The sequence below is a fragment of the Poecile atricapillus genome, chromosome 1 (assembly GCF_030490865.1).
Source record: "Poecile atricapillus isolate bPoeAtr1 chromosome 1, bPoeAtr1.hap1, whole genome shotgun sequence".
In the NCBI taxonomy this organism is placed as follows: Eukaryota; Metazoa; Chordata; class Aves; order Passeriformes; family Paridae; genus Poecile; species Poecile atricapillus.
Window position 1 is genome coordinate 158420149 of NC_081249.1, and position 27502 is coordinate 158447650.

Here is a 27502-nt window from a genome sequence, read left to right on the forward strand (position 1 = left end):
TATGAGCCCAAGGAGTGAGTTTAGTGTGAACTTTATTAAGAAATACCTTCCAATTTTCAAAGTATGGTAAAATACACTAATTAAAATTCCCCTCTCTATTATGCAGAATTATGCTGTGCTTGCAGAAAAGAAGTGCTTTGCCTTAGTAACTGCAAGTGGCTGCAACTCCTTGTACCAAACAGTCCAGCACTGACATAGGGCCCAGACTTACAGCACTATTCCATTATGTTGAAGATGCTTCTCCAGGCTCCAAGGGCGGGCTCCTCCTGCCATGTTCTCCTGGCTGGTCACTTTGGTCAGTAGTTGGAGGAGAGCTTTGGTGACTGCACTGGCTTAGAACTTGGCTCCATACAGGATATTGTAGTCTAACAACAGGACTCATGGATCATACCAGTGCTTCTAGTGGTTGCAGTTCACATTCTTAACTTTTTTTAAATAGGTTCTTTTTTTTTTCCAAATAGCTGCCATGCTCGTGCCATCTTCCTCAGTCTAGTCAAATTAGGTTTAGGCTGGAGGGAGAAAAATTAAGAAGCACAAGTCATAACTGAGTAAGTACGTTTCAGTGTTTCCATACTCTTTGCCATAATACATTCATTTCCAAGTTAATATCTAATTCAAAGTCCCACCTGACTTTCAACAGAATCCAATTTAATAACAATAAAGTATAGTACTAGCAAAAGGGAGGAGTAATGATTTTGTTTTAAATGAAAATGTAACCTGATTTAAATATAATTTAAATGTAACTTTGTCTAGTGGAAGGCAGCTAGATGATCTTTAAGGTCCCTTCCAACCCAAACCATTCTATGATTTTATAATAAATGTGGCTATTCCTATGCTTTATCCCCATTTTATAGCATCTTAAACTTTGGGAAAGTAAGCATTTGCTTAATTAGCATCTTTTCCATTAGCAGAATTTCAGAATTTCCATGTTTTCCAAATTTTACACTTAAAAACTGCAAACATTTTAAATGTATGCTTAACCTTAAGGACACTATTCAAGGCAGTGTGACTATTCAAATAAGATATAGTAAGATCCTTGCTAAAGTGTTTACAGGACAGATGGCTTATGTCCTAAAGTCTCATTTTATTGATAACAGTATGTAAAAAGTCAAGTAATATAAGGCCAGTGGTGATGGTTTCAAACTGGACAATCCTAGTTCTAACACACATACATGATGTGCCTCTGATAATGCAGAACACGGATTACCAGAGGTGTGTCCCACACACTACCTGTTTTTCCTGCTGTAGATGGTCTATGTCTGCAAGAGGCAGCATTGAAGGCCTTCCATGAGCACACTGGAAGGGTAGCTTACAAGATGACAAAGCTTCAATAAGCCTGCAGCTCTCCTCCAAAGTCAAATGCTCATTAAACTTAATAGCTCCTGAAAAAGAGAGACACATTCTCACCCTTGCTGCCAAAGAGGACTCCACTTCCTTCTACAGCTGTGGTTTTCAGTGTAAACAAGGCATCTCCCAAAGATTACCTGAGAGGTAATGCCTGCAAAGGCAACCCAAAGGCTGCAGTGTGGCAGACTTGGGGCTCAGCTCAATTAAAGAGTCTGCTCTATGAGGAGATCAGCTTTCCATGGCTTAAACTTTTATGTAGCCCAAGTCTGATGGAAGGTAAGATTATTACCTTTTGGTGTTTCAGGTAATGTTGCAAGAGGCAAATGGGCTTTTTTGTGTGTATGTATTAGAGCTGAAGCTGGAAACAGTTCACAAATCAAGAAGTATTAAACCAAGACAACAGTCAGTAACAGTTTCATAGGCTTTAGTGGTTCTCTGTGGCTGCCAGGGACAGGTATCACTTCTGAGACCAAGTGTTAGCCCAGCCACTAAGTCCTTTCTTACAAGTGAGCACTTAAAGACATCCAGAGGAAATTCAAACATAACATTAAGGAGTTATTTCAGAGGTGTTCGCAAACTTTTGCCTTCACAAATGCACAAGGCTATCTACAATATGCTTTCAGCCATGGGACTTTTTTAGACACAAAAACCCAAAACATTGACTGCCAATTGTAAATAGAGACACTGTTGAGAAAACAGATACTTCTGGTTCATATTTGCCCTTTCAGTGTGATCTTGTTGATACTGCATATGGCACAGGAATTGCAACAAGAGGCTGGAGCTACTGCAGTCTACACCAGTAAGGCTGCCTCCTTGCCTGGTCCTGGAAAGCAACAGCTCCCTGAAAAGATGTAAATTTTTACTGCACTCCTTCCAAAAGTACTTGAACTGTTGCAGGCACGCTGAAACACTTGGAATACTTAAAGGAAATTAAAAATTTGGAAAGGGTGGCTAAGTGTTCTTTCCTGCATGCTTTCAAGCAGATTCCAGCACCTTCCCCCTAGGCCCATCATAGAACTGTTATTTGAATGGTTTAGAGCTCACACAGATGAATGCATCTCAGAGCTGTATGTTTCACATGAAGATCGGGAAGTATGTTAGGCCCATATATTATTAAATTGGGGGAATACTGCTTATTCCTCAGTGCTGTCAATGAGCATTATCTCCTCATCCCTAAGAAAGAGTATTTAACCCTGCAATAGCTGCAGACAATCCAAACACTGCCCCAGAGAGGATGCTGTACAGAGAGAAAGGTTTGAAAAAAAAATTAAAAAAGAGAAAGAATGAAAGAAAAGTACAGTTTCCCTACCATGACAGGCCTGTGAAGCCAACACTTTCAGAAACGTCAGAGGCAGTGTCCCTCTTGCTCCTCCTCTTGTGGTCTGCACTAGCTAAAAGCAGTAAGGGAACATCATGTTACTTTCCATTTAATATGAGAAAAAAGAACTGTAACACAAAGGAAACTAAAAATGAGGAAAAGCTAGGGGATTATCTTGTCCAGTCTCTCGTCTGAAACTCAATATGCTCCCTTTGATTCACACAGTAAGCTTTGAATTATTAGAGTCAACTCTAGAAGTAGACAGCCACTCACCTCAACTTGTTCTTGAATAAGCTCCTAGAAAGAAAAAAGGTAATGTCATCAGTTGCTATTTTTCCCTTCTATCCCCCTACTTTGTATCACATCTACCCTACTTTGCTCACATCTGTGTATAATTTATTGTGTGACTGCCAGAATCAGAAGTGATGCTGTTGGTAGTACTGACCACCATATGAAAGATCTAGGTGGAAGTCCTGACCTCTCTCTGCAAGTAATCACTTCAGGAATTTCTCCCTCAAACTACAGAAATCTGAAACAGGGGTTTTTAGAAAGCCCCACTGCCCATGTAGAAATTTCATGGAAATAACTTTAATATTGCTAATACATAAATATTATTTGTTAGGACTTATTCATTTTACTGTTCCTTCATTTAATTATTTTTCTGTTCCTTCAAGCATTTAATGTCCATTCAAGCATCCATGTGCAGTAAACTGTTGAAATATCTTTGCTATATACAGTTTATCTCAGCTTCTCCACTAGTCCAAGTCTGAAACAGTCTTCTATCATTTCAGTTCTAGTTCAGTGATTTCAGTTTTGGGACTATTTAGCTGCTAAAAGGGATGGCACTCACATTTGCCTAGGAATTTCATTGTCTCCTTCATAACAGATATCCTGTAACACCCTGGGCCATGAACACAGAACAAGACCTACTATGATAACTTCATCCAAATCCATGGCTGACCTCCACAATACTTTTAGTGATAGGCTGTCTTTTGCGTCGTAATTCATTGGCTTCTCTTTCTATAAAGCACATTGGCACTTTCCTCACAAGAATCAAGGAGCTGTTTGTCTCAGGAAATGATAATTCAAGACCCAAGTCCTGCAAATTTTTGTAGCAGCATCTGAGGAAAAAAACCAACAACAGAAATAAGGCATGAATCACTGTATCTATGACTCCACAGCATATAAATATTTTTGTAGTCCACATATATGGTTTCCTTATATCATTTCCTGTAACAGTTTCCCATCTCAAAATCCATGCATCATGAGATTCCAAGAAATTTTGCCCTTTCAGCTTACATTCAAACATGTTTTTTCACTCCAATCAACCATGCATTTTTCATGTTCCACAACTACAAGATCTAAGAGTTCCTGTATTATGTGAAGAGAGGCTTTATTTCTAAATCTATAAACCTGCCTTTTCTGAAGATGCATGAAATGTCTGGTTCAACATACAAACATTCCAAATATTGAAATTACACAACATTTAAAACTACTTTAAGTCTAATCTGAAAGAACTGTGATTTCAATTGACATGTATTAGCAAATACTTAAAATGGAAAAAATATTGTAAGAAATTTATGATGGTTTAATGAACTTTATATCCTGTTAAGCAAAGAGAACACAGGAAAGAACAACCTCTAGTTAATTATAACATATGACAGCCTGTGGATGGAAAAATACACACAAAACTGAGACTTCACAGACAGAGGAGAGCTTATCTTCAAAATGAAAACAACTGTAACAATATATACTTTATTAATTCAGGGAATATTCACTGAAAACAAAGGTGGTAAAAGTTAGTTCTAGACAAGAAATTCTTTGGACAAAAAATAGAAAGAAGCCAATATAAACTTACGTAAATTAATCATAAGAATAGAATTATTAGCCTCCATATGAACATAGCTTGTGAAATTCTACTCAGAAAAAGAAGACATGCATAGCCTTCAGCAAGCACACAGAAAGACAAAAAGCCCATTGTGAATGAAAAGACAAAATCCAAGCAGCTATTGAAGTCAATTGGGCTTTTTTATTTTTTTATTATTATTATTAAGAGAAAAAATAAAGAAGGAAGTTCAAGAGAGTCAACAGAACAATGCATTACTACAATGCTTAGTAGACAAATAACAGAACCAAAGTTGCAGGTGAACCAGAGGTCCAGCTGAATGATTAAATTGCAAGCATAGCTGAAGTGAAAGTTCTTTTAGACAAGTTAATTTATTTTATTACACCAAACTTTACCACAGAATACAGTCATAGTCTAACAGTACCAATAGCAACAGAATTTAGATTTTCACGTAATACTTTTAATTCATAACTTTTTTGTAATTATAGTCTCACCGAGCAATTGCAAAGATACTGAAAAATATTTGCAAAAATTACAAAGTGATGAACTGCTAATACAGACTGAAAAATTATTAAGTCACACAATAAAACTACTAATAAGCCAGCACCAGTAAGCTTCTTGCTGAAAATCACAACTGGCATCCCTCTGTGCTGAATATTCAATCAGCGTCCTTAAAAGAAACACATTTTTGTAGAATGTTTGTGATTTACCTGATGAAAAAAACTAGCTCTCAGAATTTATTAGCTCTTTCAAAAAGCCTTTAATGCCACCAACTTAAAAGTAGATAAAAAAGGAAATGCAAAAGGTTGTCATGTATAGAGAAGCAACATCTATGATTTAGAGACTATGGAAGCAAGGTATGCTGGCAACAGATGGTCAGTGTTCAACACGAGTCCTGATCTGTAGCCTCATGATTGTTTATTAATGATGTGGAAAAAAAGAGGCATGGTCAAGCAAGCAAATTTGTAGAAAACACAAAATTATTTAGGTCAGCTGAGACTAGAGACAAAGTTGAACTCAATCAGAATTTAAAACAAGTAGAAAAATGAAGAATGGAATCACTAGGATGAATGAAAAATGGGCAGAAGAATTGAATTTACTGCTCCTAAAGACAAGTAAATACAAATTATCAGAAGTGATTTAATCTATTTGTACTTTTGGCTGGCTTCTACATAAACAATACAAATTCAAAAAACAACCCCCACTACTACTCTGTTTCTTTGTCATGACCATCCACAGACAAGCAGTCCTTGCAAAGCAGCGGTAGCCAAAAAAGCAGACAAAATATCAGGTGTGAATATAATAAACAGAAAATATGGGCACAGCTGCAAAGCTACTGAATGAATCAATGGGGTTCTCCCACTTGGTATATTGTATTCAATTTTAGCCATCCATTCTCTAAAGTAGATCTATTAGAAATGAAACATATTCACAGATGAGTGCAAAAATAAATCAAAGTTGAACAAGAGGCATTACAAATATTGTGATGTTAGCAACAACATCATTGAGAGGTGGGAACAACAAAGGCATCCAAATATTACTGAACTATGAACAACACTAAGCAAGTGTATCCCTGTAATAGGCAACAACAGGACTGGATCAGCAGCTGTTGAGCTTGCCATAGGAATCACAAAAAAAAAAAAAAAAAAGAACAATAATGAGGTAGTACCAACAGAACTTAATCATAAAATTCAGAACAATACACTGAAAAAAACCTCACAAATGCATGTGGCAGGTGACAGGGATTTGGGGGAAAAGAAAGTTTGATGAGCTTCCAATAGGTCTGCAATAGTCTAACAACAAACCTGTATCTAAACTCCTGAAGTACAAAAGCTAAATATCCTAATTGTAGCTAGGTCACCATTCTGAGACATTTGGGAAACAGTGTTCATTAGTTACTCTTGGCAGTCACCTAGGAAAAAGGAATGTGTTTTTGAAGGATTCATGATACAGACCTTCCATACCCCATCCTCCTCTTCTCAAAAAGTGACTGTAAAGTGCCTAGGTCGACACTCTGGGCACTGCACTCCTTTGTGCACTCCCAAGTCCTGAGCTCCTGACAGGAGAAACTGTTGGAAGCTGCTTTGGCAGTCTCCTGGCCCACACATGAAGGTTTACTTTCCCAGGGAAATCAGAGCACATTGCAAAGGCACAGAAATGGCACACCCCACGGTTTTGTCTTGAGATGTTGTAACAACATGCCTAAGAAGCATATCTATTTCCCTCAGTACAGACAGAGCCAATTGGGCTCTGCTCAGGAAAGAATCAACAACTTTTCTCCTGGATTTCATGGTAACCTGGCAATATCTAAAGATCTTCCTGTTCAACAGAGCCATCCCCAAAAATTGAGAGCTATTTGTCACTACTAACCGTAGAAATCTTCTTTGCTCTTCTGTAACTTCAATCTCTAAAGGGGGAGAGATGGAGGACGACAGTATTTTCTTCTTGCCACATGCTGCAGCTTCCTTCTCATAGGAATCTGTGAATGAAACATTTAGAAGTATCCCTCTTAAAATATTTACGGAGGCATTACCCTTAATGACCCTCTGGTTTGGCATGTAATCCCCTGCTTGGATTAAAAAGTGACCACAGAATGCCTTGTCTTGAAACTTGTGGAGGACTGGGAATGTCACAAACCAGACATCCAGTCTCTGGGGAAGGGTTGGTTAATGCCACTTTGTTTTTTCCCACCAGTTCCAAAAAAGAGTCACCCTAAATAGCAAAAAAACCCACTGATATATTTGGTTCAACTCAGAGAGAACAATTTTTCCACAGAAAAGTCAGATGGAGTTAAGATGGAGTTAAGTTACTATTCATTAAGCACTTCTCTCTTCAGTCTTTACCTTTTTTCAGAACCTGACCAAAAGGAGCAGAGTTCCTGGAACACTTTGCAGGAACTGCACAATGTTTGTTGATGTAAGAGAAGGTCAGTGATTTTTAAGTACTTGATGGATGGCTATTGTGCTTTTTAACACTGAAACCAGTGGCTAATGAGCTTACACAGAAGACTATTATCCCTTTGCAAACAGTAAGACTGTGGAAATTTTAGGCTTTAAGCACAGTATTCAGCTAAAAAACAAATGAACCAAATGAACTGGGCTCTTTACTCAGCATCCCATGTCTTGTTCTTCACAGTATAACCACACAAACTTATTGGTGTTGTTCTATTTCCTCTTCATTGTTTTTCCTATCAGTCTTCCTGCTCTTTCATTATGTCAGGACTATTTTAGTTCAATAGCTCTGTGGGTAGGGAATATATCTTTTATTTTTGGAAAGGCTGTAAGAATTTTCAGCTGCCAGTATTATGACTGCTACAAATACTGAATGTCTGCACTCTTCTGGGCATCAGGATAAAGATGACACATGGATATCCTATCAGTTCTCTACATCCCACAGAACTCATTTGTACTTTTATGTGCACTGATTATCTTTGTTTCTTAGACCTCACCTGCAATCAGCTGCTCCAAGCGGATCCGTTCATGAGCTGCATGTTGGTCCACCAAAATCAAGAGGTTTCCATCTAAAAATGTACCACAACAGATGGGAAATAGGCAACTTTGTACCAGACAACTGCAAGGGTCAGAAAGAATAACTACTTCCCAGAGGCCACATTTAGAAGATAAGTATCAGCTTGTTTCACAGAAACAAAGTGAGGAGGAGGCTGTGTTGGCAGAACATAAAGTTACTAGAGAACAGAAATTCAGTGGTCCAAAATGGTGGTTAAATTAGGTAATTAAATTGAGTCAGAAAACTCTTGTCTATTGACATCTTCATCTAACTTCAGAATGAGAGCTGAGGTCACTGTTCTGTTTGACACAGTCTTTTAAAATGTTACAAAAACTACTGATTTTGAATGCCTTTTTTGTACAGCTTCAGAGAGCTTCAACAATGAATATCTTCCAGACACTGTGAACAGAGCCTGAAAGATATCAGCAATTTGATACAATCTATTTTTATAACATTAATCTGAAGGCAGTAGGAACACTCAACAATGTCCAAAATAAAGATAAAGAAGATCCAAAAAATTTCAAGCAAAGACTAAGATCTTCGTCTCCTAACAATATCATCCCAAGGCAAGAAGAGATTACAAATAGGACAGTGCTCCCTCTGCAGTCCACTTGACATCCACCTCAACTTCATCCTATTAACCAGTCTTACCTGCCTTTTTTTCCATTCCATTCCTAGTGTTAATTAAACAAGCGATAAATTTATTGTCCACTTGCTGAAGAACCTGTAAGATACTCATAAAACTCATTACAGAGCAGTAAAATTATTTTTAAAATAAAGGTAAACAAAAGAAACAACAATCAAAATGGATGAAGACCAACAAATAGCTAATAAGATGATTAGAGTACTGGAAGCCACATCTTTCCTAACCCAAAAGGCCTAGCAAAACCAGACTGAGAAGCTATATAGTTATTCTTTATAAATACAGTGGGGGACTAAATATGGAAAAGGCAGGAAATATTTAAGCTAAAAGATAATACTGGCAGAAGGTCAAATGACCATTAAATGGTCATGAAACAGTTTAGTCTGGATCTAAGAGAAAGTTTCAAAATATCACCAAAAAAACCAAATCTGGATAAACTTTTTCAAAGATAATAAGGGCATGAGCATTAGCTGTTCTAAGGTGAATTAAATGGTCATGTACAAACCTCCTTGAGTTGGGAATGAAAGCTGTGCAAAGTGAGTCTGAGTAATTGATTTGTTGATATCGCCAGAAGAGAATGTAAACAACCTTTTTTAACCTGCTAATCATCTGCAGAGAAAAGGAAGCAATTTTCCCCTTCATTTTTTGATGTAGATTTTGAATCTTTTGATTCCACTTTCCCCTCAAGCCTCAGAAATCAACCAGAGCAAGAAGCAATACTGAGATGACGTGCACAATGCTTTCAGTATCTTAGTGTTACATTTCAAATATATAGATATGGTGTTATGGAGGAGTTTCTCCCAATGTCACATAGATAGCTCACCCTAAATTCTCTGTTTCACAACATGTGCATTGTTCACCTGGTAGATAAAAATTAATGGATGACTATTTCTTTGCAGGGATGCAAGACTAATGATTCTTGTTTATTCTTTTCCTGTTGCAGGATGCAACATTTTCTGATTTAAATTTTCTGTAGAGAGATTCTCAAAATTGCTATAGGACACTGAAGGCAGTGTTTAGTTTTTTCAGAGATAGGAAGTTGTAATTTCCCCTAGTTTTGCCTTCTTAAAAACACAGAAAGAAAAACATGACACAGGTAATCACAGAAATATTCAGTAAGTTTTAAAGAACTGTTCTTATTACGAGAAAACAGACAAATGCTACCTTCCATTCTCCATCTTTCCTCTCTCGTCTTTGTGAAACAAAACCTGTTCAGTACAGTAACTTTATTTACTCCTGTTATTCATGCATTCACAACATAAGTAAGGGAATCATTTGGATCCTTGTCCACCCTGTAGGTGAGCATTAACATGCCTCACACAGTCAGAACCTGCAACCTCAAAGTCAGCAACCTGACTGTGTAAGAGTAGTGCCAGCTGGACCTGTAAGCCTTCTGTCACTGGGATGCAAGAGAGGGAGAGAATCTGGCATTTCTACCCAAGCAAACCATCAAATACGTAAGTTGAAGACATATATTTACTTTAGCTTTTAAGCTAACATTCAAAATGCTAGATTTAAAAAAACCACTGAAATAGTAAAGCTTGATGTTGTTATGCCATTTTTAGAAACCACTTTTAAGGGCACACATAAATCTTAGGGTGAAATTTCAAGTTTTTCCATTAAATTTTGGATTTGATTTTGAAATCACCCTGCTAAGGAATTAAATTTCTAAGGTAAATAAAAAAGGAAGATACAGGACACAGATTTAAGAGAACTATGAACTAAGAAAATTACTACAACAAATACAAAATCTGTACTTTAACCTATCATTTAGCTAATAATGTTTCTAAGCAGCAATAATTGGGCTATCTCTTGATTTTGATTTAATCATACTAGTCAAGTAGTCTGAAAGTGACTTGAAGATAGCTGATGAACTATGAGATGATACTAAGATACGGCATGGCACACATGTCTGCTGGTATCCCACATGACCAAGAATTCTGTTAGTGCTTGTGAAAATTAGGAATATGAACTCTTTCCTGGGTATTTCTTTCCTACCAGGTAGAAACATTAACAAATCCCATCTGCCAAGTGGGAATTTGGGAGTGAAAGCTAGTAATAGATTATATTGTACCTGCATTGAATGAACCATGTCTTTGGTGAAACGGTAAGGATACAAGATATTGTGAATTTTCACAGCCAGACTGTCGGCCTGACCACTGGTCACATCAACTGCAATCTGTAAAAACAGGGTTCCACATTAAGGAAAGACCCAACGATAGGGCAAAAAACTCCAAACACACAGAGCAAACACTCCAAACAAACTACCTTTAATAAAAACTGGAAATAACTCTGCATTTCACAAACCAAACTTTCTACACAAGAATAACATCAACTAAAAAAATCATCTGGCAATTGCTCTGCTTCTATCCCTATGTATCTTTCCCATCTGGCTATTACCTGCTGATTTCAATGTGTCCAGCTGATTCCAAGTACCTATCAAAAGCTGAAGTTAATTATCAGCCTACGTGAGCTCTCAGGGGACGGCATTACAAAGGATGTATTACCCCAGAATGAGTCAGAGCACACGTCACAAGGACTGAACAGAACTGCTCCCTTCCAGAAACTCACCAGCAGGTGGTTTGCAACTCGATGCCTATTGTTTGCAGGTGGAAATGGTTACATACATATGTTTACACACATACACAACATGAGGATTAAAGATAATGCTACCTCATGACAGCAAAGGAAGTCTTTCCAAAGGCTCCAACATTGTTTCCCTCCCACATGCTGTAATCCTGCCAAGCTTTAAAAACAGCTATGATAAAATACACTTTTAAGACCTGTTCAAACCTGGCTTATTTTATCTCTGTCCACAAAGCAAAAAGACACTATATTACAATTTTGCCATTTGATAACTTTTAATTTTGAGATGACAATCTCCGTAGAGGGAAAGACAGCTTAAAATGTTTTGGTTCTGAAATTATGTAAAATGAAAGATTAGCCTGATACCTGCTTCTCTTTGAATAAATCCACAATGACGACTTGTATCTGAACAGTCTATAAAAACCAAAACTGCCAGGTCCATAGTGTAATATATCTCTGGAATACTTATGTGCAACAGTCATTATAGTTGCAATTTTGGACCCAATGTCAGAAAATAACAAAAATTTAAAATTATTATTTCAGCATGAGATGCAAGGTAATGCTTACCTCTGGGCAGGGAACAAAAACAGGATTATCCCATTCCAAAAGCAATGACTGGACAGACTCCCCTTCAGCATCTAGGGAAAAACACATAGATAATAAAGGGAATACCACCATCCGTCAACAGAATGTTCACTGGGTACCTCAACCTCAAACAAGTATTATTTTTTTCCTTCATAAAAAGGGGAGAGTGTACAAATAAATAATGGAATATGGCACTAGGCTTCTGTACTGTCTGTTTTAACTAGGAAGGGCAAGATGCATCTTTCTAACTCCTAAAAATCCTGCAGGACAATTCAATAGGCCTGGAACAGGGGTGGAGGAACAGTAGGGAAAGAAAGATCTGTTTAGCTACCCACTCCCTCAGGACAAAGTTACATACCAGAAAGATTATTTCATCCTTTCCACTGCAAAAAAAAAAGTGTGAGGATTGAAGCTATTTTTCACATTCCAAGGCTGGAATGAGTACAAAGAAGGGAGTAGGTAATTATTCTTTAAACTCATGACATAATTCAACAAAGAACTGGGTATTTCATCCTGTAAATAAGTATCCCCTAACCTACTTTCAACCTGAATTATCTTTTTTTTCCAGTTCTAGATCTGAGATGACTCACACAGTCCCATTGTTAACAGACCTTGAGTAATTCTGGGTTCCTGTTGGGACATCTGGGAGAATTCTTTGATTAGTTTTTACCACAGAACACTGTGTCCTGGAAAGCTGGCCCTACCTCTCAGATTCTGGCTTGCCTGAGTCTTCTCTTTTTGAGGTCTAGGAAGGAAGGGAAGCACAATCTCACTTCTAAAGGGATGGCATCTGAACTGAAACCCTAAACAAAAAAATAAATTTACTGCTGCAGAATCAGCAGGATGAAAAATTACTAAAAACTATACAATTATTATATTCTTATAAAGGAACATGTGCTTAGCCCTGTAAATTTTTGAGTATCCCACAGATTTTGCAACCTAACATTGAGAAATAACAACACATATGTAAAAAGCTGAGAATCATCAGACATACATGCCTTGGGAAATGTGAATATTACCATGGTTTCTGAAGGACTGTATTTTAAAATTGGTTGCTGCTTTTAACTTGTAATAATTATTTCCAGAATTAGTGCAATCAGAAGTGTTTTCCCCAAAGAAAAAGGATGCATATAGTAGTCTATCAGAGATAAAACACAGTTGACTTCCCTCTGTTGAGGAGCAGCAAAACTGTCAGTCTATCACCATTCCTATCAACATTTAATACAGTTACCAGCAATTTGTAAAACTGAAAACCACAAGTCAGTGAGCCCACATGAGATAAGAGTCAGTCCAACAATATGTTCCCACCCACCCAGAAATGATTTAATATTACAAACTTCTATTGTTATCAAGAGTATTAAGAAAAGTGGCTCAGATTTCCAGCACATTGGTAAACATTTCACCCTTCCTTTGGTACAATTCAGTCTTTTATTCTTTGTGAAATAATAATTAATTAATAAAGTTCCTTTCTACCAAGAAATTGAGGGTGTGCATTCAGGAAAAAAGGCACAGTGATAAAGCCAAAGAAAAACAGCTGTGTGCTGATAAGCTCAGTGTGAAAAGGCTCTATAAAATCTTAGGCCAGTCCATAGACTCCTGACTATTGGCTCCGTTCCAGTGAGGACGAGTGACCCTGGGGACTGAGAATCCTTTCAAGAATCCAAATTGGCAGCCCAGCACCGGAGAGTAACTCAGCATCCCACTGTCACAAAACCCAGAGGAGAGGACAAAATGGCCTGATGTAGATCCTGGTAAACTATGGCAAATTGAAGAATGCTGCCTAATTCAGACTCTGACAGAACTTTTATAGCTATTGTCATGAAAAGACAATATCTTTCAAAAGACAGTATCTTTCAAGTTCACAGAAGAATCTATCATCTGTATCAACACAAGTCCAGTATTTTATACATTTAATAGACAAAGATTCATGTCCCTGCTTTTTCTTGAAGGGAAAATCCTTGTTCAATATATACATTGTTCATAAAGTTAGGATTTACTTGCTCTAAGGCTGGTGAGACTTAAGACTTGGCAGAGATATAATCTGATTCTTCTGACAACATCAGAAAAGGTGCTGAGGGTAATAATGTATATATTTTGTGCAGGCAAACTCCATACAATTACCATATTTGAGCACTGATTTTTACTTGCCTCAGTTAAATCATGAAGATATACCAGTGTAATGACACAGCATAATGTAAGGAACAAAAATTGCAAATATAGCTGGCATAACAACAAAGACCAGGTTGAGCTAGGATAGTTTCCTACTACAAATGCGTTGTTCAAAAAGGTATCCAATGGTGAAATAAAATTTGATCAATTTTTCTGTAGCAATCAGTTTAATCAGTATGAAGATGTCTGGGTCTGGCCTATGGTATCTAACATCTCTGTTGAGCACATGGCTTGTGGCTGGAAGAGATGACAGACTGCTGTCATGAAAAAAGAGGATGTAGATTATTCTTACCTACTTCCACCTACTGCTAAGCAGTGCTACTTCCCTAGAATTGTGTATGAGATGCTATTCTTAGGGGCTATGAAATTCTAAATCAACACCACAGGGTAACTGACACTACTCCTAAAAAGCAAAATGGAAGCATAAAAAAGTGAAGAAATCATTCCGCTCTGGGTTTTAACAGCAGTCCAAAACAGCACTCAGCATTAAGAGATGTGAATGCTGTGTTAGGACACAGTTATGTTTGTTCCTATGGCTGAAAGGAACAAACATCCATTACTTCAAAAACATAGGGATGAACATGTTTTTTGAACCCTGAAAACCTAAGACCTATGTTGTAGTCTAGGGCATAGCGATGCGGAAGATTTCGGGATGTAACGGAAAGTTAGCAAAAACCCCTCTCTGTTAGGATAGTAAAGCCTTTTGCAATTAGCCAATAGCACCTAGCTGTGATGTAAGCAGATGGGAGTAACACAATGACCCTAGGTTATAAAAGGTTAAATTCCCCTGCAATAAACGCCATTGCTTCGCCATCCATCACATTGATGTCTTGTGGGTAGAGTGGTCCGAGTGGCCAAGGGGGGACCACCGTGCTGGCTTCTGAACCAGGGTGTCTGCCTTGCTTGAAAAACCAACAGACCTATAGGATCTAGCCACAGCTCAAATACCTTGTGAAGGTTTGGGAGGTCCAACTCTTAACCTAAGAAAAGAATAAAATCAGACATCTCCCCAAAGAGCTGACAGAGTTTAGAAAGACTGGCACCACTGATACAATGGAGAGTAACACCAATGCTAAGGCTAAGAACAGTGCCATGGGAGGTAAAAAGATGCTATACAACAGATGTCTTCATACCGCCTACAGACGGTACAATATCTGAAAGCATACAAGTACATGAGGTATCATCTCTATGAACATGAATCCACTATCCAATAGATTGGATAGAAGATCAAGTACTACATCTCAGGGCTTTGACTTCTTACTAAACAGTACCATAGGCAACAAAAGTGGTATATCACAGAAACTAAAATGTTAGTCAAGGAGTGGATATTTGCACTTGCAAGTAGTTTTGCTTAATAAAATTTGCATCAAATTTTCTTCAGTGGAACACAATAAATATTAAAAACTATTGGCATTAATCATTATACTTATAAGGGAATAACTCAACAACTGAAACACCTACTGCACCAGTGTTTCTGTGATTGGTGACAATCAAAAACAGAACAAACCAAAGGCCATGACAATTGATTAGACAATTTTTTTACATAATAACTATCTAGAAAGAAGTCCAAACTATTTTCAAAACAAATTACGCAGTAGGAAATAAAGTCTACACAAAGAATGGTTGCATCTTCACTCATAAAATCTGCCTATAGACAGAATGAAGAACAACTTGAGAACACAGATATATCCCTTGATATATTCCCTTCCCCTTAAAGGGAAAATTATCAAAGACAGGACTAGACAGACAAACTAGATTAGGAAGATGCAGAAAGTCAAAACCCAACAGAGAGATCAGTGAAGACTCATGAACACTGTGCCCCTGAAAAAAAAATACAGTGCAGGGTTCTTTCACTAGTGGAAAAAGTCTACCATCAAAACAGCAACAACGCTGTACAACACCTGCTACAAAGAGCAAAAGAATAGCCTGCCTTCTAAAATCCATGCAGAGGAGACTACACATTCTCAATGAAGTTAGATTTTTTTATTCATCTTTCAAGGGTAACTTTAAATTTCGTATGCAGTTTCAAAAAAGATCATTTTAATATAAGGCTCTCTTTAACAACACATTCTTAGAAACATAACTGTTTAGGACAAAACGGTAAAAAACATGGTACTTTTCTGGTACACTTACTTTGAAATATGTTTCTCATTTTACATGTGACAACAATTATATGTAACTGTTATCACAGAGAATGTCATGATGCCCAGTGAAAACAAGGCAACTATCTGTTAACTGATATGATGTTGACATTTCTTTTTACCATTTCATTAAAAATTATCTTTTAATATCTTTACTGTTAATGTTTTACTGTCTCCATAGTTCCCAACACTTTCTTGTTTTCCATGCAGCTATTACCTATAAGGCAGTGACTAACTCAGCAAAAGCTCTCAGGTGCTGCCAGAAAGATTATTTCATGCACCTAGAACAGTTTTCCTCATCCCATTTTTACAACCACCACCCCTCTTACCATTCTCTGAAACAACATTCACAGCCATTGTTGTTATATCTTGAATACAGGCAGTCTGAAATCCTTCACTAGGAGGAGTGCCATAGGTGCTGAGTCCAGTTGCTTTATTGATGTATACTGTCCTTCCCGATAAAGCATCAAAATCTTGCAGCCAGACAGAACACAAATCATTCCTGGGATTGTCTGTGCTTGTGTGGTCAGCAGAAAATTCCAAGTTCCCTTGTAAAGTCACTTGGGGAACCTCAGTATCTTTCATATTTTGTTCTGAGGATTCACCTAACATACTTTTATCTTTACAGATGATGTTAGTACAATCATTTTTAGCAGGTAATGATAAAACACTGCCTAAAGAGATTGTGTAATCTCCTTCTATACTGCTAAGTGGTGACGAGCTGACAGGACTCTTCATAGACTCTGCTATGACATCATCTGGTTGCGAGCATGCAGCCTCCTTAGAAATGCTGGACTTACACTCCCTCACTTTTTCCACTGAGGATTTACATGTTTGACAAACATTATACAAGTTATCCTTATTTGAGGATTCAAGATCAAAAGAATGGTCATCTCTTCTGTTTGAGTCTGTCTGGAACTGTTCACCAAGTCGTTCGACTTCTTTGTGATCAGTTTTCATTCTAGACAGTTTGGATGATAATGATCCAGGAGGTCTTTTACAACTTGTATTTTTGTTACTAACCAGAGAGTAATCTGACAATGTCAAAGGACTCTGACAAAGGGCTTGTTTGTCCTGTGACATTTCTCCACTGCAAAATAAAGTCTTTTCAAAGGAACCAAAACCTTGGCTAATATTATTAGAATCTGTATCTTCTGCAGGTGGAGTTTCACAACCGTTTAAGTTATCATGATTGTCATTCCCATTCTTTGAAAAGTCACAGTTAGTTTCTGAATTAAGAACTGGGAGACCACATTCACTTCGCTTTGACATGGGTGTTGGTACTGTAGGCTTAACTCTCCCATAATACCTCCTGAACTTTTCTAATGATCCCAACTGTGTGGACAAGCTCACACAGCCCTTAGAGGGCTGAGGTCTTGGCACAGCTATCTGTCTTCTAGTGTTTTTGATAACGATTTTCTTGCGAGGAATACCTGAAGAAGTTGCCAGTCGCAATTCCATATTATTTGATGTTTCATAAGGTCTTTTATTGGTAACAGTAGGCATAGCTATCTCCTCTCTCAGCCAATGTGACAAAGGTTTGTTCTCATTACCATCAGTCATGCATACTTCTCTGGTAAAAGAAGCTGTATATTCTTTATTAATATTACTAGAAATACCCTTAGTATTTGAAGACTGAATCACAACATTCACTTTGTGGTCAAAAATATCCTTGGCACTGACAGGGCCAGGCCTACACTGTGTGTTTAATGCAAGATTTGTTTCTGATTGTTCACAGTCACGTGGGGACTCATTTTGCATAACACTTTTTATGAGGTCTGTAAGGCACAACTTTAATGCTGATGTCCCTCTTCTGGCATGATCTTTCACTTCAGTTGTTTCCCTGTTTCTTCTTGCATTACACAGTCTCATTAATGAACTTCCAGAGACAGTTTCAGGTCCCGCTGCTGTTTCAGTAGGGTCTTCTCTCCCAGGCAGTGACTGAATAACATCCTTATTTAAGACATGGACCTTACTGCTCTCCTGTATTACTTGACCTTGCTGACTGCCCACATCTTTTATATTATTCTCTGCACAATCCCCTAGGTCACCACAACCATCTCTTTCTCTTATTTCTGATCTGGCCCCTCCACTAAAAGAGGAACGAAGATGTTCTGAAGGTTTCAGACGAGTATCAGATACTTTCTGGGAACTGTTAGTGTATTTTAGCTCCTGTTCTGAAGTATTTGATTTAATGAAATCAGAAACTCTGCCATCTTTGCTTGGCAATGGAATCTCTGCTTTACTGTTTCTACATTGACCAGATGACTCAGCAGTGTTCTGAACAGGGGCATTTTCAGCTTCCTGTACATTTTTACTTGACTGTATAAGACTTGAACTTTTTTTTCCAGTAAAGGATTTCCTCTTGACATCTTTTGATTGCAAGGTACACATTTCATAAGAATCCACAATTTCATTACATGCTTTCTTAAAACTTTCTTGGATGCTCTTCTCATCAAGAATTGAAGGCTTCAGAACTGGAGCATTATGCAAACAAAAGTCATTATGTTCATTAAATTCTCTGATGTCCTCACTACATGGTTCAATAAATAAATGCTCTCGTTTCAAAAATGTTTTCACTCCTTCCTCTATGCAAGTTAGAAGAACATCCCAGTTCTGGAACTCAATCAGAGTCTTTGCAGGCTCCAGGCACACATCATAGTCACTGTAAGCACAGGTTACATTGAGAACAAAGATCCCATACAACTCTGGCCCACAGCGATGGCGACCAGGGCTTGAATTAGTCTGACGGCTTGCAGGGACACTTTTTGCCTTGCAAATTACACTTTCTTTTCTTAATAAAAAATCCATTAGTTTATGTAGTCTTGTCTTTAAAACAAGCCTTCTATTCACATACAAGAATTGCATATTCTTATTGTAATGTCCCTCAGTACTAATAAAACCACTTATCTCAAATCCCCCAGACTTGTGATTTATTTCTCGCAACTTCTGGGATCTGCCCAGTCCATAAATTTGACAAAACCGAGAGTAGACGTCTCTTGTCTTAGGGAGCTGAAGCACCATAGAACAAGAAACATCGTTTCTTAAAGAAAGGGAAACAGAAGGATGCATTAGTGAAACAGCCTCTACTTTCTGTCTCACTCTCTCAATTTCCAGCACAGGATCCATACATTTTCTCCTCACCGGCAACTGATGGAACAGATTGCACACAGTGACTGTAGTTCCACCACTTGGTCTGTTCAATTCAGTTTCATACACTTCCAGTGCTTGCCCATTGTGAAACAGTTTCATAAATGTTTTTGCTGTCCTGCTGGTCTTAGATGAGATTTCCACGACACTGGCCATGTTGGCTATACTTGCCAAAGCCTCTCCTCTGAAGCCGTAGAAAGTCAGGTTCTCCAAGTCTCTCACTGAACTGCACTTGCTGGTGAAGTAGCGCTTTCCAATAAGCTTTAAGTCCTCTTTCCCTATCCCACAGCCATTGTCCACCACCTGGATCTTAAAAGCTTCCAAATCCACCCTGATAGCTACACATGTTGCTTTGGCATCGATGCTATTGAGGACAAGCTCCTCAACACACTGTCCGAATGAGTTGACAGTGACTCCAGAACGCAGCCTGGCTCGCACATCTTCCACCAAACGTTTGATCATGTCAAAATCTGATAGATGAGAAACACAAGAAACTGCAGGAAGCTCACTGCTCCATGTTCCTTAAAACATGGAGAGAAAAGAAAGAAAAAAGTTAAAGAAATACAAATTAAAGATGTGAAAAGACTTTCATTTATTTCATTCACCCTCATAAATACACTTAGTTTTCTTGGCATTCAGAGGCTTTTTCTGTGATTACTTTAATGCTCAAGCTCTGACTACACATTTTGAGTGCCTTCAGGGTAAATAGCCAGGAGCCTTTAAGCTCCTTACTAACTACATGCTGTGTTCTCAAACTTAGTATACCCTAATTTCACTCCTACTGTATGAAGCAAAACTCAAAGGACCTGCAAGCAAAAGGTTTATACTGCAATTTTCATCAGAATTGTAGAGTAAATATCACCAAGAACTGGGCAGAAAGCTGCTTTTTTCCTGTTTTAATCTCTACATCCTCACAAAAATTCACAGTGCTTCATCCTGGTCAAACAGCCTGCTGCTCCTTATCCAGGAAAGGAGTAAAGCAGGCTTGGCAATGGGTGTCAAGCAAAGAGCAAGATGTTTATGCGAAAAAGAACCTACTGTTTTCAAGTCCTTGGCTCCTACTGGTTTCCTCGTGGCATTCAATAGGCCTGCTAGTCGTGCCTGGGGATCCGGTGCCGCCGCTGTGAAAGGTCTCCCGAGGCTCCCTGGCCCCGGAGCTGGGGAGGACAGCGCGGACCCACGGCCCAGCTGTTCCGTGCCCTCCCCTCACAGCTGGAGCGCGCTCTGCTTCCTCTTCCCGGCCGCCCCGGGCCCCGCTCCCGCGCCCCACCCTCGCCCCCTCAGCACCCACCGGAGCGGAGCGGCCTCGCAACGGCCGCCGCGCGAGACCAACGGAGCCGGGCCGCCCGGCACCCCGCGCGGAGCGACGGCGCGTGCGCAGCCGCGAGCACGGGTAAAGAGCACGCCGGGAGTTGTAGTTTCCGCCCGACCAGGCCCAAGGAGGCTCGGAGCTCGGCCCGGCTGCGGGAAGCACGGCTTCCCCCCGGCCATTCCCAGCAGCGGCACCGAGGGGGGAGGGAGAGGGGCAGCTTTGGCAACAAGATCCCGCTCTGAGGGCTGTCATCCAGTCAGCCCCTCCATCCGACATCCATTCCACACAGTAGGCGAACACCAAGCAATTTTATTCTACAGAAAATAGTCAGTTCTGAAATAAAATAGTTTCTGAGGCATTTAGTGTACAGAAATAATGCTTTTAGCGATGTTTTCTGTCGGCATTGACCCTGTGATTTCCTTCACATGAGTACCACACTCTACAAATTTCAGATTTATCTTATGTACAACTCCCCGAACCATATACACTTGGAACCAGAGGTTCTGGCCCTGAACAGCCCCTTTAACAGAGCTCTTCCTCTACCCACTGGAATTCTGCGAAAATCTGAGCATCAAAGTAACAGTGCAGCAAAACAATAAATTAGAAATCTAATAAAATATTCTAATAAAATCGAATAAAATTCTCTAGAGCTGAACATTGGCTGACTGAATGAGTGAGGAAGAGAGGAAATGTTCCATGAGGGCAGCTCACACTCCAGACTTCGTTTCTTCCTGGACAAAGTCACTTCAAAATCTGGAATTCCTTGTGCTCCAGAGCCTTGATCTTCTTCTCATTGCTGAACTCTGCTCGGCTGATACGGGACTGGGGACTTCCTATCTTCCTGAGCCATTCCTGCATCTCCTGCACCCTGGCAGTCGGACCCTGGATTTGCCCTTGAACAGTGCCGTGGCTGGTATTTTGGACCCAGCCAACAAGCCCCAGTCTCTTAGCCTCCCCCTGAGAAGACAATGCAGAGCAAAATGAGGTTAATCCAAACTATAAGAGAGCAATAGAACAACATTCGCACACAGGAGCCAATTTTGTTGGCAAGACACAGACCTCCAAGAGAAGTTCCTGTGGCTCAGACAGCAGGAAAGCAGCAGAGGATTCACTCAACTCAGTATATTCTTTCACACGAAAAACTGGGGCTGAAACATTCATGCTTACATAACCCGGCTGGGCTGCCAGCAGCACCGCGATGCCAGCCCCCTTCAGCAGCAGCCGGAGCTCAGCCCCTGGCCGCGGCCACGACCCTGCCCGCCCGCCGCTCGGCCCCTCCAAGGCGCCCGCAGTGGGCTGACAGCGGGCGCGGCGCACGCCGGCAGGCAGGGCAGCCCGCCCCCGGGGACCGCGGCACTCACCTGGGTGTACTTGCGGAAGAACACACCCTGCACCTTGCCGTGCACCTCGTAGTCCACGGACACCAAGCCCTCGCCGTCCGCCATGGCGGCAGCACCGGCTCCTCCCGCTTCCCCTGCCGCTACAGCCGCCGCGCGCACCGCTGCGCCTGCGCCGCGTGGTGGCCGCCGGGGGCGTGGCCTCCCTTCTGCGGCCAATGAAGAGACGTAGCGGGGTCGGGCCGGTCCCTCACTCGCCGCCTCACGAATAATGCATATCGGACCGCCTCACGAATAATGCGTGTCGGACCGCCTCACGAATAATGCATATCGGACCGCCTCACGAATAATGCGTGTCGGACCGCCTCACGAATAATGCATGTCGGACCGCCTCACGAATAATGCATATCGGACCGCCTCACGAATAATGCGTGTCGGACCGCCTCACGAATAATGCATATCGGACCGCCTCACGAATAATGCATATCGGACCGCCTCACGAATAATGCATCAGGACCGCCCATGGGCGCCGCGCTCGTGCCGTGGCGGAGCGGCCGCGCGGCCGGGAGCGATCCAGGGTCTCCCGGCAACAGCCGCCAGCAGCGCGCGGGACGGGCACAGCTCCGCCCGGGGCCCCGGCAGCCGCGGGCAGCAGCAGCGGCAGCGGCAGGAGGGGTCGGGTCTCTCGGGCCATAAGCGCAGCGTGTGGCGACGCAGCTTGCCGAGGTGGGAGGCCGGCGAAGCCCCCCAGGTAACCCCACCCGCCCTGCGGCGTGAACACCCGATACACCCCGGGGGATGTGGTGGAACGAGCCACGGGAAGATTGTGCCGAGCTTGGTCGGACTCCTGCATGTCAGATCTGTGTGACACAGTGGTGGATCTCATTGCCGGAACTGAAGGGACACGTTATGGGAAACTGCCCGGGGAGTATAACAGTTCCTCTGTCATTGCAGTATATTTCTGCTGCTACCATGATAAGGCAGGGCTCATACAGAAAGAGAAATAAAAGTGTGTCTTATTTCTGGCAATATAAACGGTTGTGACTAGAAGAGGCAGCATGGGAGCTCCCTAGACGGAAGGAATGTAAAGATTTATAGAAAGCAGAAAAGTTACTTAATACTTATTATAATCTTTGTCTGCAGCCTCCATGCATAAACTGTTAGGAGAAGATTTGTCCAGTTTTGGATAAAATTGTCTGTAATGGCTTTGCTTCTAACCTCAGGCTCTTTCTCAGGCACTGAATGGCTTTTTTTCCACCGATGGCTCCTGTGGTGGCAGCTACTAAGTTTTCTCCTGATTCCCAGCTGAAACACCAGAAGAACAGCTTTCAGCATGGATTCATTCTTGACAAAGAGGAAAGTTTAAAAGATCTCTATGCACAAAAGAACCAAAGATACTCCCATTCTATGTCTGCAGAAGGCACTCAAGACAGGCCCAGGCATGGAGGCTTCTGGTCAGGTGGACTAGAGAGCAAGTATCTCATCAGCCAGGTCTGTACTCAGTCAGCTAAATCATTAGGCAGACATAAAGAAGGAGTGGACCGTGCATATCCCCTGCAACCAATTTCTCACCACCAGAGGGCAAGAACTCCACTGCTCGACACTGCAAGTTCCCCATACGTGCAGGAAGCTCCAAATACTAGATCAAGCTCATTAAGCAAAGGGATGGTTCCAGCACGGATGTCTCACTTAGCTGCAGTGCTCTGCCCTTGGACAGGAGAGCCTGAACCATCTGCTCCCTATCTGTACAGAAGAGAGCCAGCCCACATCCTAAAGCTGGAGGTAGATGGAAGGAACCTAGAAAAGGCAATTCAAAAGAAAAAGGCCCTTCTTGTAGAGAAGCTAAAGAGGACAGAAGAGACGCTTAGGAGGGTTCAAAGAGAGAGAGAGCTTATCAAGGTAGAGGAGAGAACAGAAAGTGAAGTGGAGAGGACCAATGAGAAAAAGGCCACAAGGCACCCTGAAGAGAAAACTTTCAGAGCTGCAGGGAGGCCAGATGTTGAGATCTTCAGTGGGGCAAAGTTCACTGTCCCCAAGCGTGGCACCACTCTCCACCCCCAAGAGCTGGCTGTGGGGAAACTCGAGGAGAGGGTGGTGGCAGCAAAATACAACAAAACAAACAACAGCAAAATACAAGACAGCAAACCCACAGAGCATTCAGCTTCTTGTTCAAAGCTGGCCCCAAAACATAGCCTTTCTCTCTCTGCCTTCTCAGACCAAGATTCTGATGACCACCCATCTGCAGAGATGCTATACATGCAGGCTGCCAGTGCTGTGGAGCAGGAGGAGTTTGGACAGTGCAGCTTCTGCAAACGTAAGTTTCTCTGCACAAGGCTTGAGAAACATATGAGTGTCTGTGGCAAGAACCAAGACTCCAAGAGGAAAGTGTTTGACTCCAGAAAGGCCAGAGCTAGGGGAACAGAACTGGAACAGTATCAGCAGTGCACAAGCTCTAGGAGTCCTCAGGTAATGTGCAGTCCCTTCACTTCCCTGGATCCACATCTACTGTTCACATTCCTTCCACTTCAACATCTGACTGAGATGCAAGCAGCTTCCCACGTACATGGGGCTAAAGGATACAATACAGCTATTGCTTCTGAAAGGTTCTTGCCAAATGGATAAAACAGATCCATTTAAAATCTCATAGATAGAGGCAGGAGTCCTGACTTGGCTTTATAATGTGTCAGGGGTGTACTACTAGAGAAAACTCACTTCCTTGGTATATAGCTAGGATGCAGACTGGTTCTGCTGCAGTAAAGCTCTGTGACATCAGGGGCTGCAGGGAGCTGACTAAAAATCCAGATAATAATAGTCTGTTAAAATGAAGGCAGTGGAAACATGCAGCTCTGTTCCTGAAAAGCAGATGTAGCAACCCTCTCTAGTTCCTTGGCCCTACTACTTGCTTTCCTGGCTATCCTCAAGCTTTTTGTTTTCTAAACACTGATGTTTCTGTCAGTGTTTCCTTTACATCCTCCTTTGTGCTGGGCTTTCTGATTCCCTTTGTGGGACTCAGCTTCTCAGGCTGGGTTTTACATCAACAGGGAATGCACAGGGACAGGTGACATGGGTTGGGCTCTGAGTGTAAGTTTAAGAATGGAGGCTGATGGTGGTCCCAGTTGGCCTGACTGCCTTTCCCTTCCACAGAGTAAAACACCACCCAGAAAGAACAACTGGAAACAGAAGCACGAGGCTCTCATCCACATCATGTCACAGGCCCGCCAGGTGCAGCAAATCCTCGCTAAGGGGAGGAAGGTGTCTGACCTGCCCCCATTGCCTCCCATTGAAAATCCAGACTACGTTGCCTGCACCTACTGTGGACGCAAGTTTTCTCCCCGAGTAGCTGAGAGACATATTCCCAAATGCAAACATATAAAGAATAGGCCCCCACCTCCACCACAGAAGAGACACAGTACTCTTATAAGATAAGGCAGTGCCCAGCTGTACCTGTTGCTGTGATCCCCTGCCTGGTTTTTGCCAGACTCACAGCTAGAGACATTTGTGGTTTTGGCAATCTCAACACTGGCTGCAAGCTTCTATGCACAGCAAGTGAACAGCTCAGGATGAATAAGCTGAATAACAGAACTTGTATACTTTGACTTGGAACTTTTCCTCAGCACAAGAAGCTCAGGATCAGAAATTCCAGGGGTTAGAAAAGCTAGCAATAGCAGGTGCTTACTGTCTGACTCCTTCTGTCAGTTCATGTGCATAGAACAGTGATACTCTGAATCAGCCAGGCCCTTGAGGCAACAGAACAACTATCACAATCAGATTTGATATTTTAAAAAATGGAGTTTTCCTGCAGGCCAAATTACTAGGAACCTCTAAAAAAAAAAAAAAAAGCTAGCTCAACCATCCTTAAGTCATCTGCTTGTATTCATTTTGGTTACTGCAGTGGTAGGGAAATATGACAAAAACCAAAAACATATCCCTTCTTTTCTTCTCGAGATGTTATTTTTCTAGATTCTGATTATTAAATATATTAAACTAGTTCTCTTGTGTAAAAGTTATTTTAAATGGTCACAGAGTGGTCTGTGTTCTCACAGTAAGAACAACTACTTTGTATGAGAAAGTTGCAAGCAAACTTGCAAAGCAATAAAAAAACTCCAGCAGCTCCTTTTGCAAGTTCTCCAGTAGCAATAGCAGCAGCTCATGGGAACTTAGGGGAAGATGTAAAGCAACTAGATTAAGCTAGAATAGTCAGAAGTTGAATATGAAGAAATACTCCAGCCTTCAGTGAGTGAAGCTGGCTCCTGAAAGAGGTTGGAGAGCTTCTGTCCTATAGATTCATGAGAAGAAATCTCAATTCCTTGGCACACCCTGGAAAAGCATGAAGGTCCCAGAAAGGATCACTGCTGCACTGTGCCAGCCAATGATATGTGTACAAATCTGAGAGAAAAAGCAGACTCAAAAGAAGGGAAAATAGTTTACTGTCTCCAACCTGATTGGAGAAGCAAGACCAATGCTTTAACTTCAGGGTTTCGAAAAAGAGGATAGCAAGAGGTGTCAAAAGGTAGGAATTACCTAATTCCTGGAAAGGGGTAAACTGAAGCCTTTATGCCAGCCTCCTTGAATTCATGAAAGGTGTAAGTGATCTGAACATACTGGTTTAAAAATTCAGCACCACTGCCTGTCTTCTATATTAACTCTGCTTCCCTTACACTATGTTTTATTGACAATATTTAGTGGACCCCAAAGGTCAGCAGTGTAAATGCTGACATGTAGATACACACAGAAAAGGATTCAATGTTGTAAAATAAACCCATGTGTTGGGGACCTCTCATAACTGACAAGCAAATGGCTAACACTGAGATCAAAAATATTGAAACTGTAGATTAAACAAAAGTTATTAAATCACCAGGCTTCATCTGTTACCTGTTTTGTAGCTAACTGGGCAGTTTACTCCTCTTTGCTATTGTTTCAGTATCCAGAAAGTCTCTGATAACTGGTTTAAAACTTAGTAAGTTTGAACTAACATTAAGTAATGTTACACAAAGTATAAGGCTCAGCACAGAGATTTAAGGTGTTGCTTTGCTATCATGGTTAGTTACCCTGACACTACTCAAGCTGTGTTATTCATGCCAGCTCAGCTTCCTCTTGTGCTCCTGCAGCATAATCCCCCTCTCAAAGACGTGCTGCATTTTCAGCATCCAAATCTCTAGTGAATTTTAAGTCTTTAACTCTGCTCTGCCTGTCAAGATATTTCACAATTCAATAAAACTTCTGATAAAAGTGACAGGCTTTTAAGTACAGCGTGCAGGAACAGTTGGCTGAGCAGGTGTCAGGCAGCTTGTCCCTTCTGTAGGCCTTAATGATCAGAGAAGATCTTCAGAGAGAAACAGGTACTTCTTCCCTTTAAGCCTCTCTTCCTGTTACTCATTTCCCCACTTGGCACTCAAACTGTGGAAATAAACACACACACACACACAAAAGCTCCTGACGTCACTAGGAGGAGATGTAGCAGTATGAGAAAATAATGAGGTTTTTGTTTGGTTGGTGGTGGTTTCTTTTAATGAAGGGACAGAGAAACTGACTTTTTTTTTAAACAGAGCAAAGAACCTAAG

At 40.9% G+C, this 27502-nt stretch overlaps 4 protein-coding genes across 5 annotated transcripts; 1 reads left to right on the plus strand and 3 right to left on the minus strand.

Annotated features, from left to right (window-relative positions):
* Positions 1–15: 15 nt before the first annotated feature.
* On the minus strand, positions 16–20554 carry LOC131577428 (DNA mismatch repair protein Mlh3-like). The gene is made up of 11 exons (XM_058835298.1): positions 20331–20554; positions 11815–11885; positions 10736–10840; positions 8670–8742; positions 7960–8031; positions 6882–6990; positions 3627–3786; positions 2939–2962; positions 2657–2738; positions 1231–1382; positions 16–509 (listed from the first exon to the last, which is right to left on the minus strand). The coding sequence occupies exons 3-11, from the start codon at positions 10751–10753 to the stop codon at positions 432–434; spliced, it is 768 nt and encodes a 255-aa protein (XP_058691281.1). The 5' UTR covers positions 10754–10840; positions 11815–11885; positions 20331–20554; the 3' UTR covers positions 16–431.
* MLH3 (mutL homolog 3) lies at positions 15990–20667 on the minus strand. Its single transcript, XM_058835185.1, has 2 exons — positions 20584–20667; positions 15990–19813 (listed from the first exon to the last, which is right to left on the minus strand). Exon 2 carries the CDS (start codon positions 19752–19754, stop codon positions 16416–16418), a length of 3339 nt encoding a protein of 1112 aa, XP_058691168.1. The 5' UTR covers positions 19755–19813; positions 20584–20667; the 3' UTR covers positions 15990–16415.
* A 230-nt stretch (positions 20668–20897) lies between these two features.
* Positions 20898–22122, minus strand: ACYP1 (acylphosphatase 1). The gene is made up of 2 exons (XM_058835327.1): positions 21966–22122; positions 20898–21561 (listed from the first exon to the last, which is right to left on the minus strand). The coding sequence occupies exons 1-2, from the start codon at positions 22047–22049 to the stop codon at positions 21346–21348; spliced, it is 300 nt and encodes a 99-aa protein (XP_058691310.1). The 5' UTR covers positions 22050–22122; the 3' UTR covers positions 20898–21345.
* Positions 22106–27004, plus strand: ZC2HC1C (zinc finger C2HC-type containing 1C). 2 transcript variants are annotated; one of them, XM_058835227.1, is made up of 3 exons: positions 22106–22692; positions 23165–24407; positions 25086–27004. In XM_058835227.1, the coding sequence occupies exons 2-3, from the start codon at positions 23184–23186 to the stop codon at positions 25365–25367; spliced, it is 1506 nt and encodes a 501-aa protein (XP_058691210.1). In that variant the 5' UTR covers positions 22106–22692; positions 23165–23183; the 3' UTR covers positions 25368–27004. The 2 variants fall into 2 exon arrangements, with proteins under 2 accessions (XP_058691210.1, XP_058691201.1); XM_058835218.1 differs by having other exon boundaries at positions 22107–24407.
* The last annotated feature ends 498 nt before the right edge of the window (positions 27005–27502 follow it).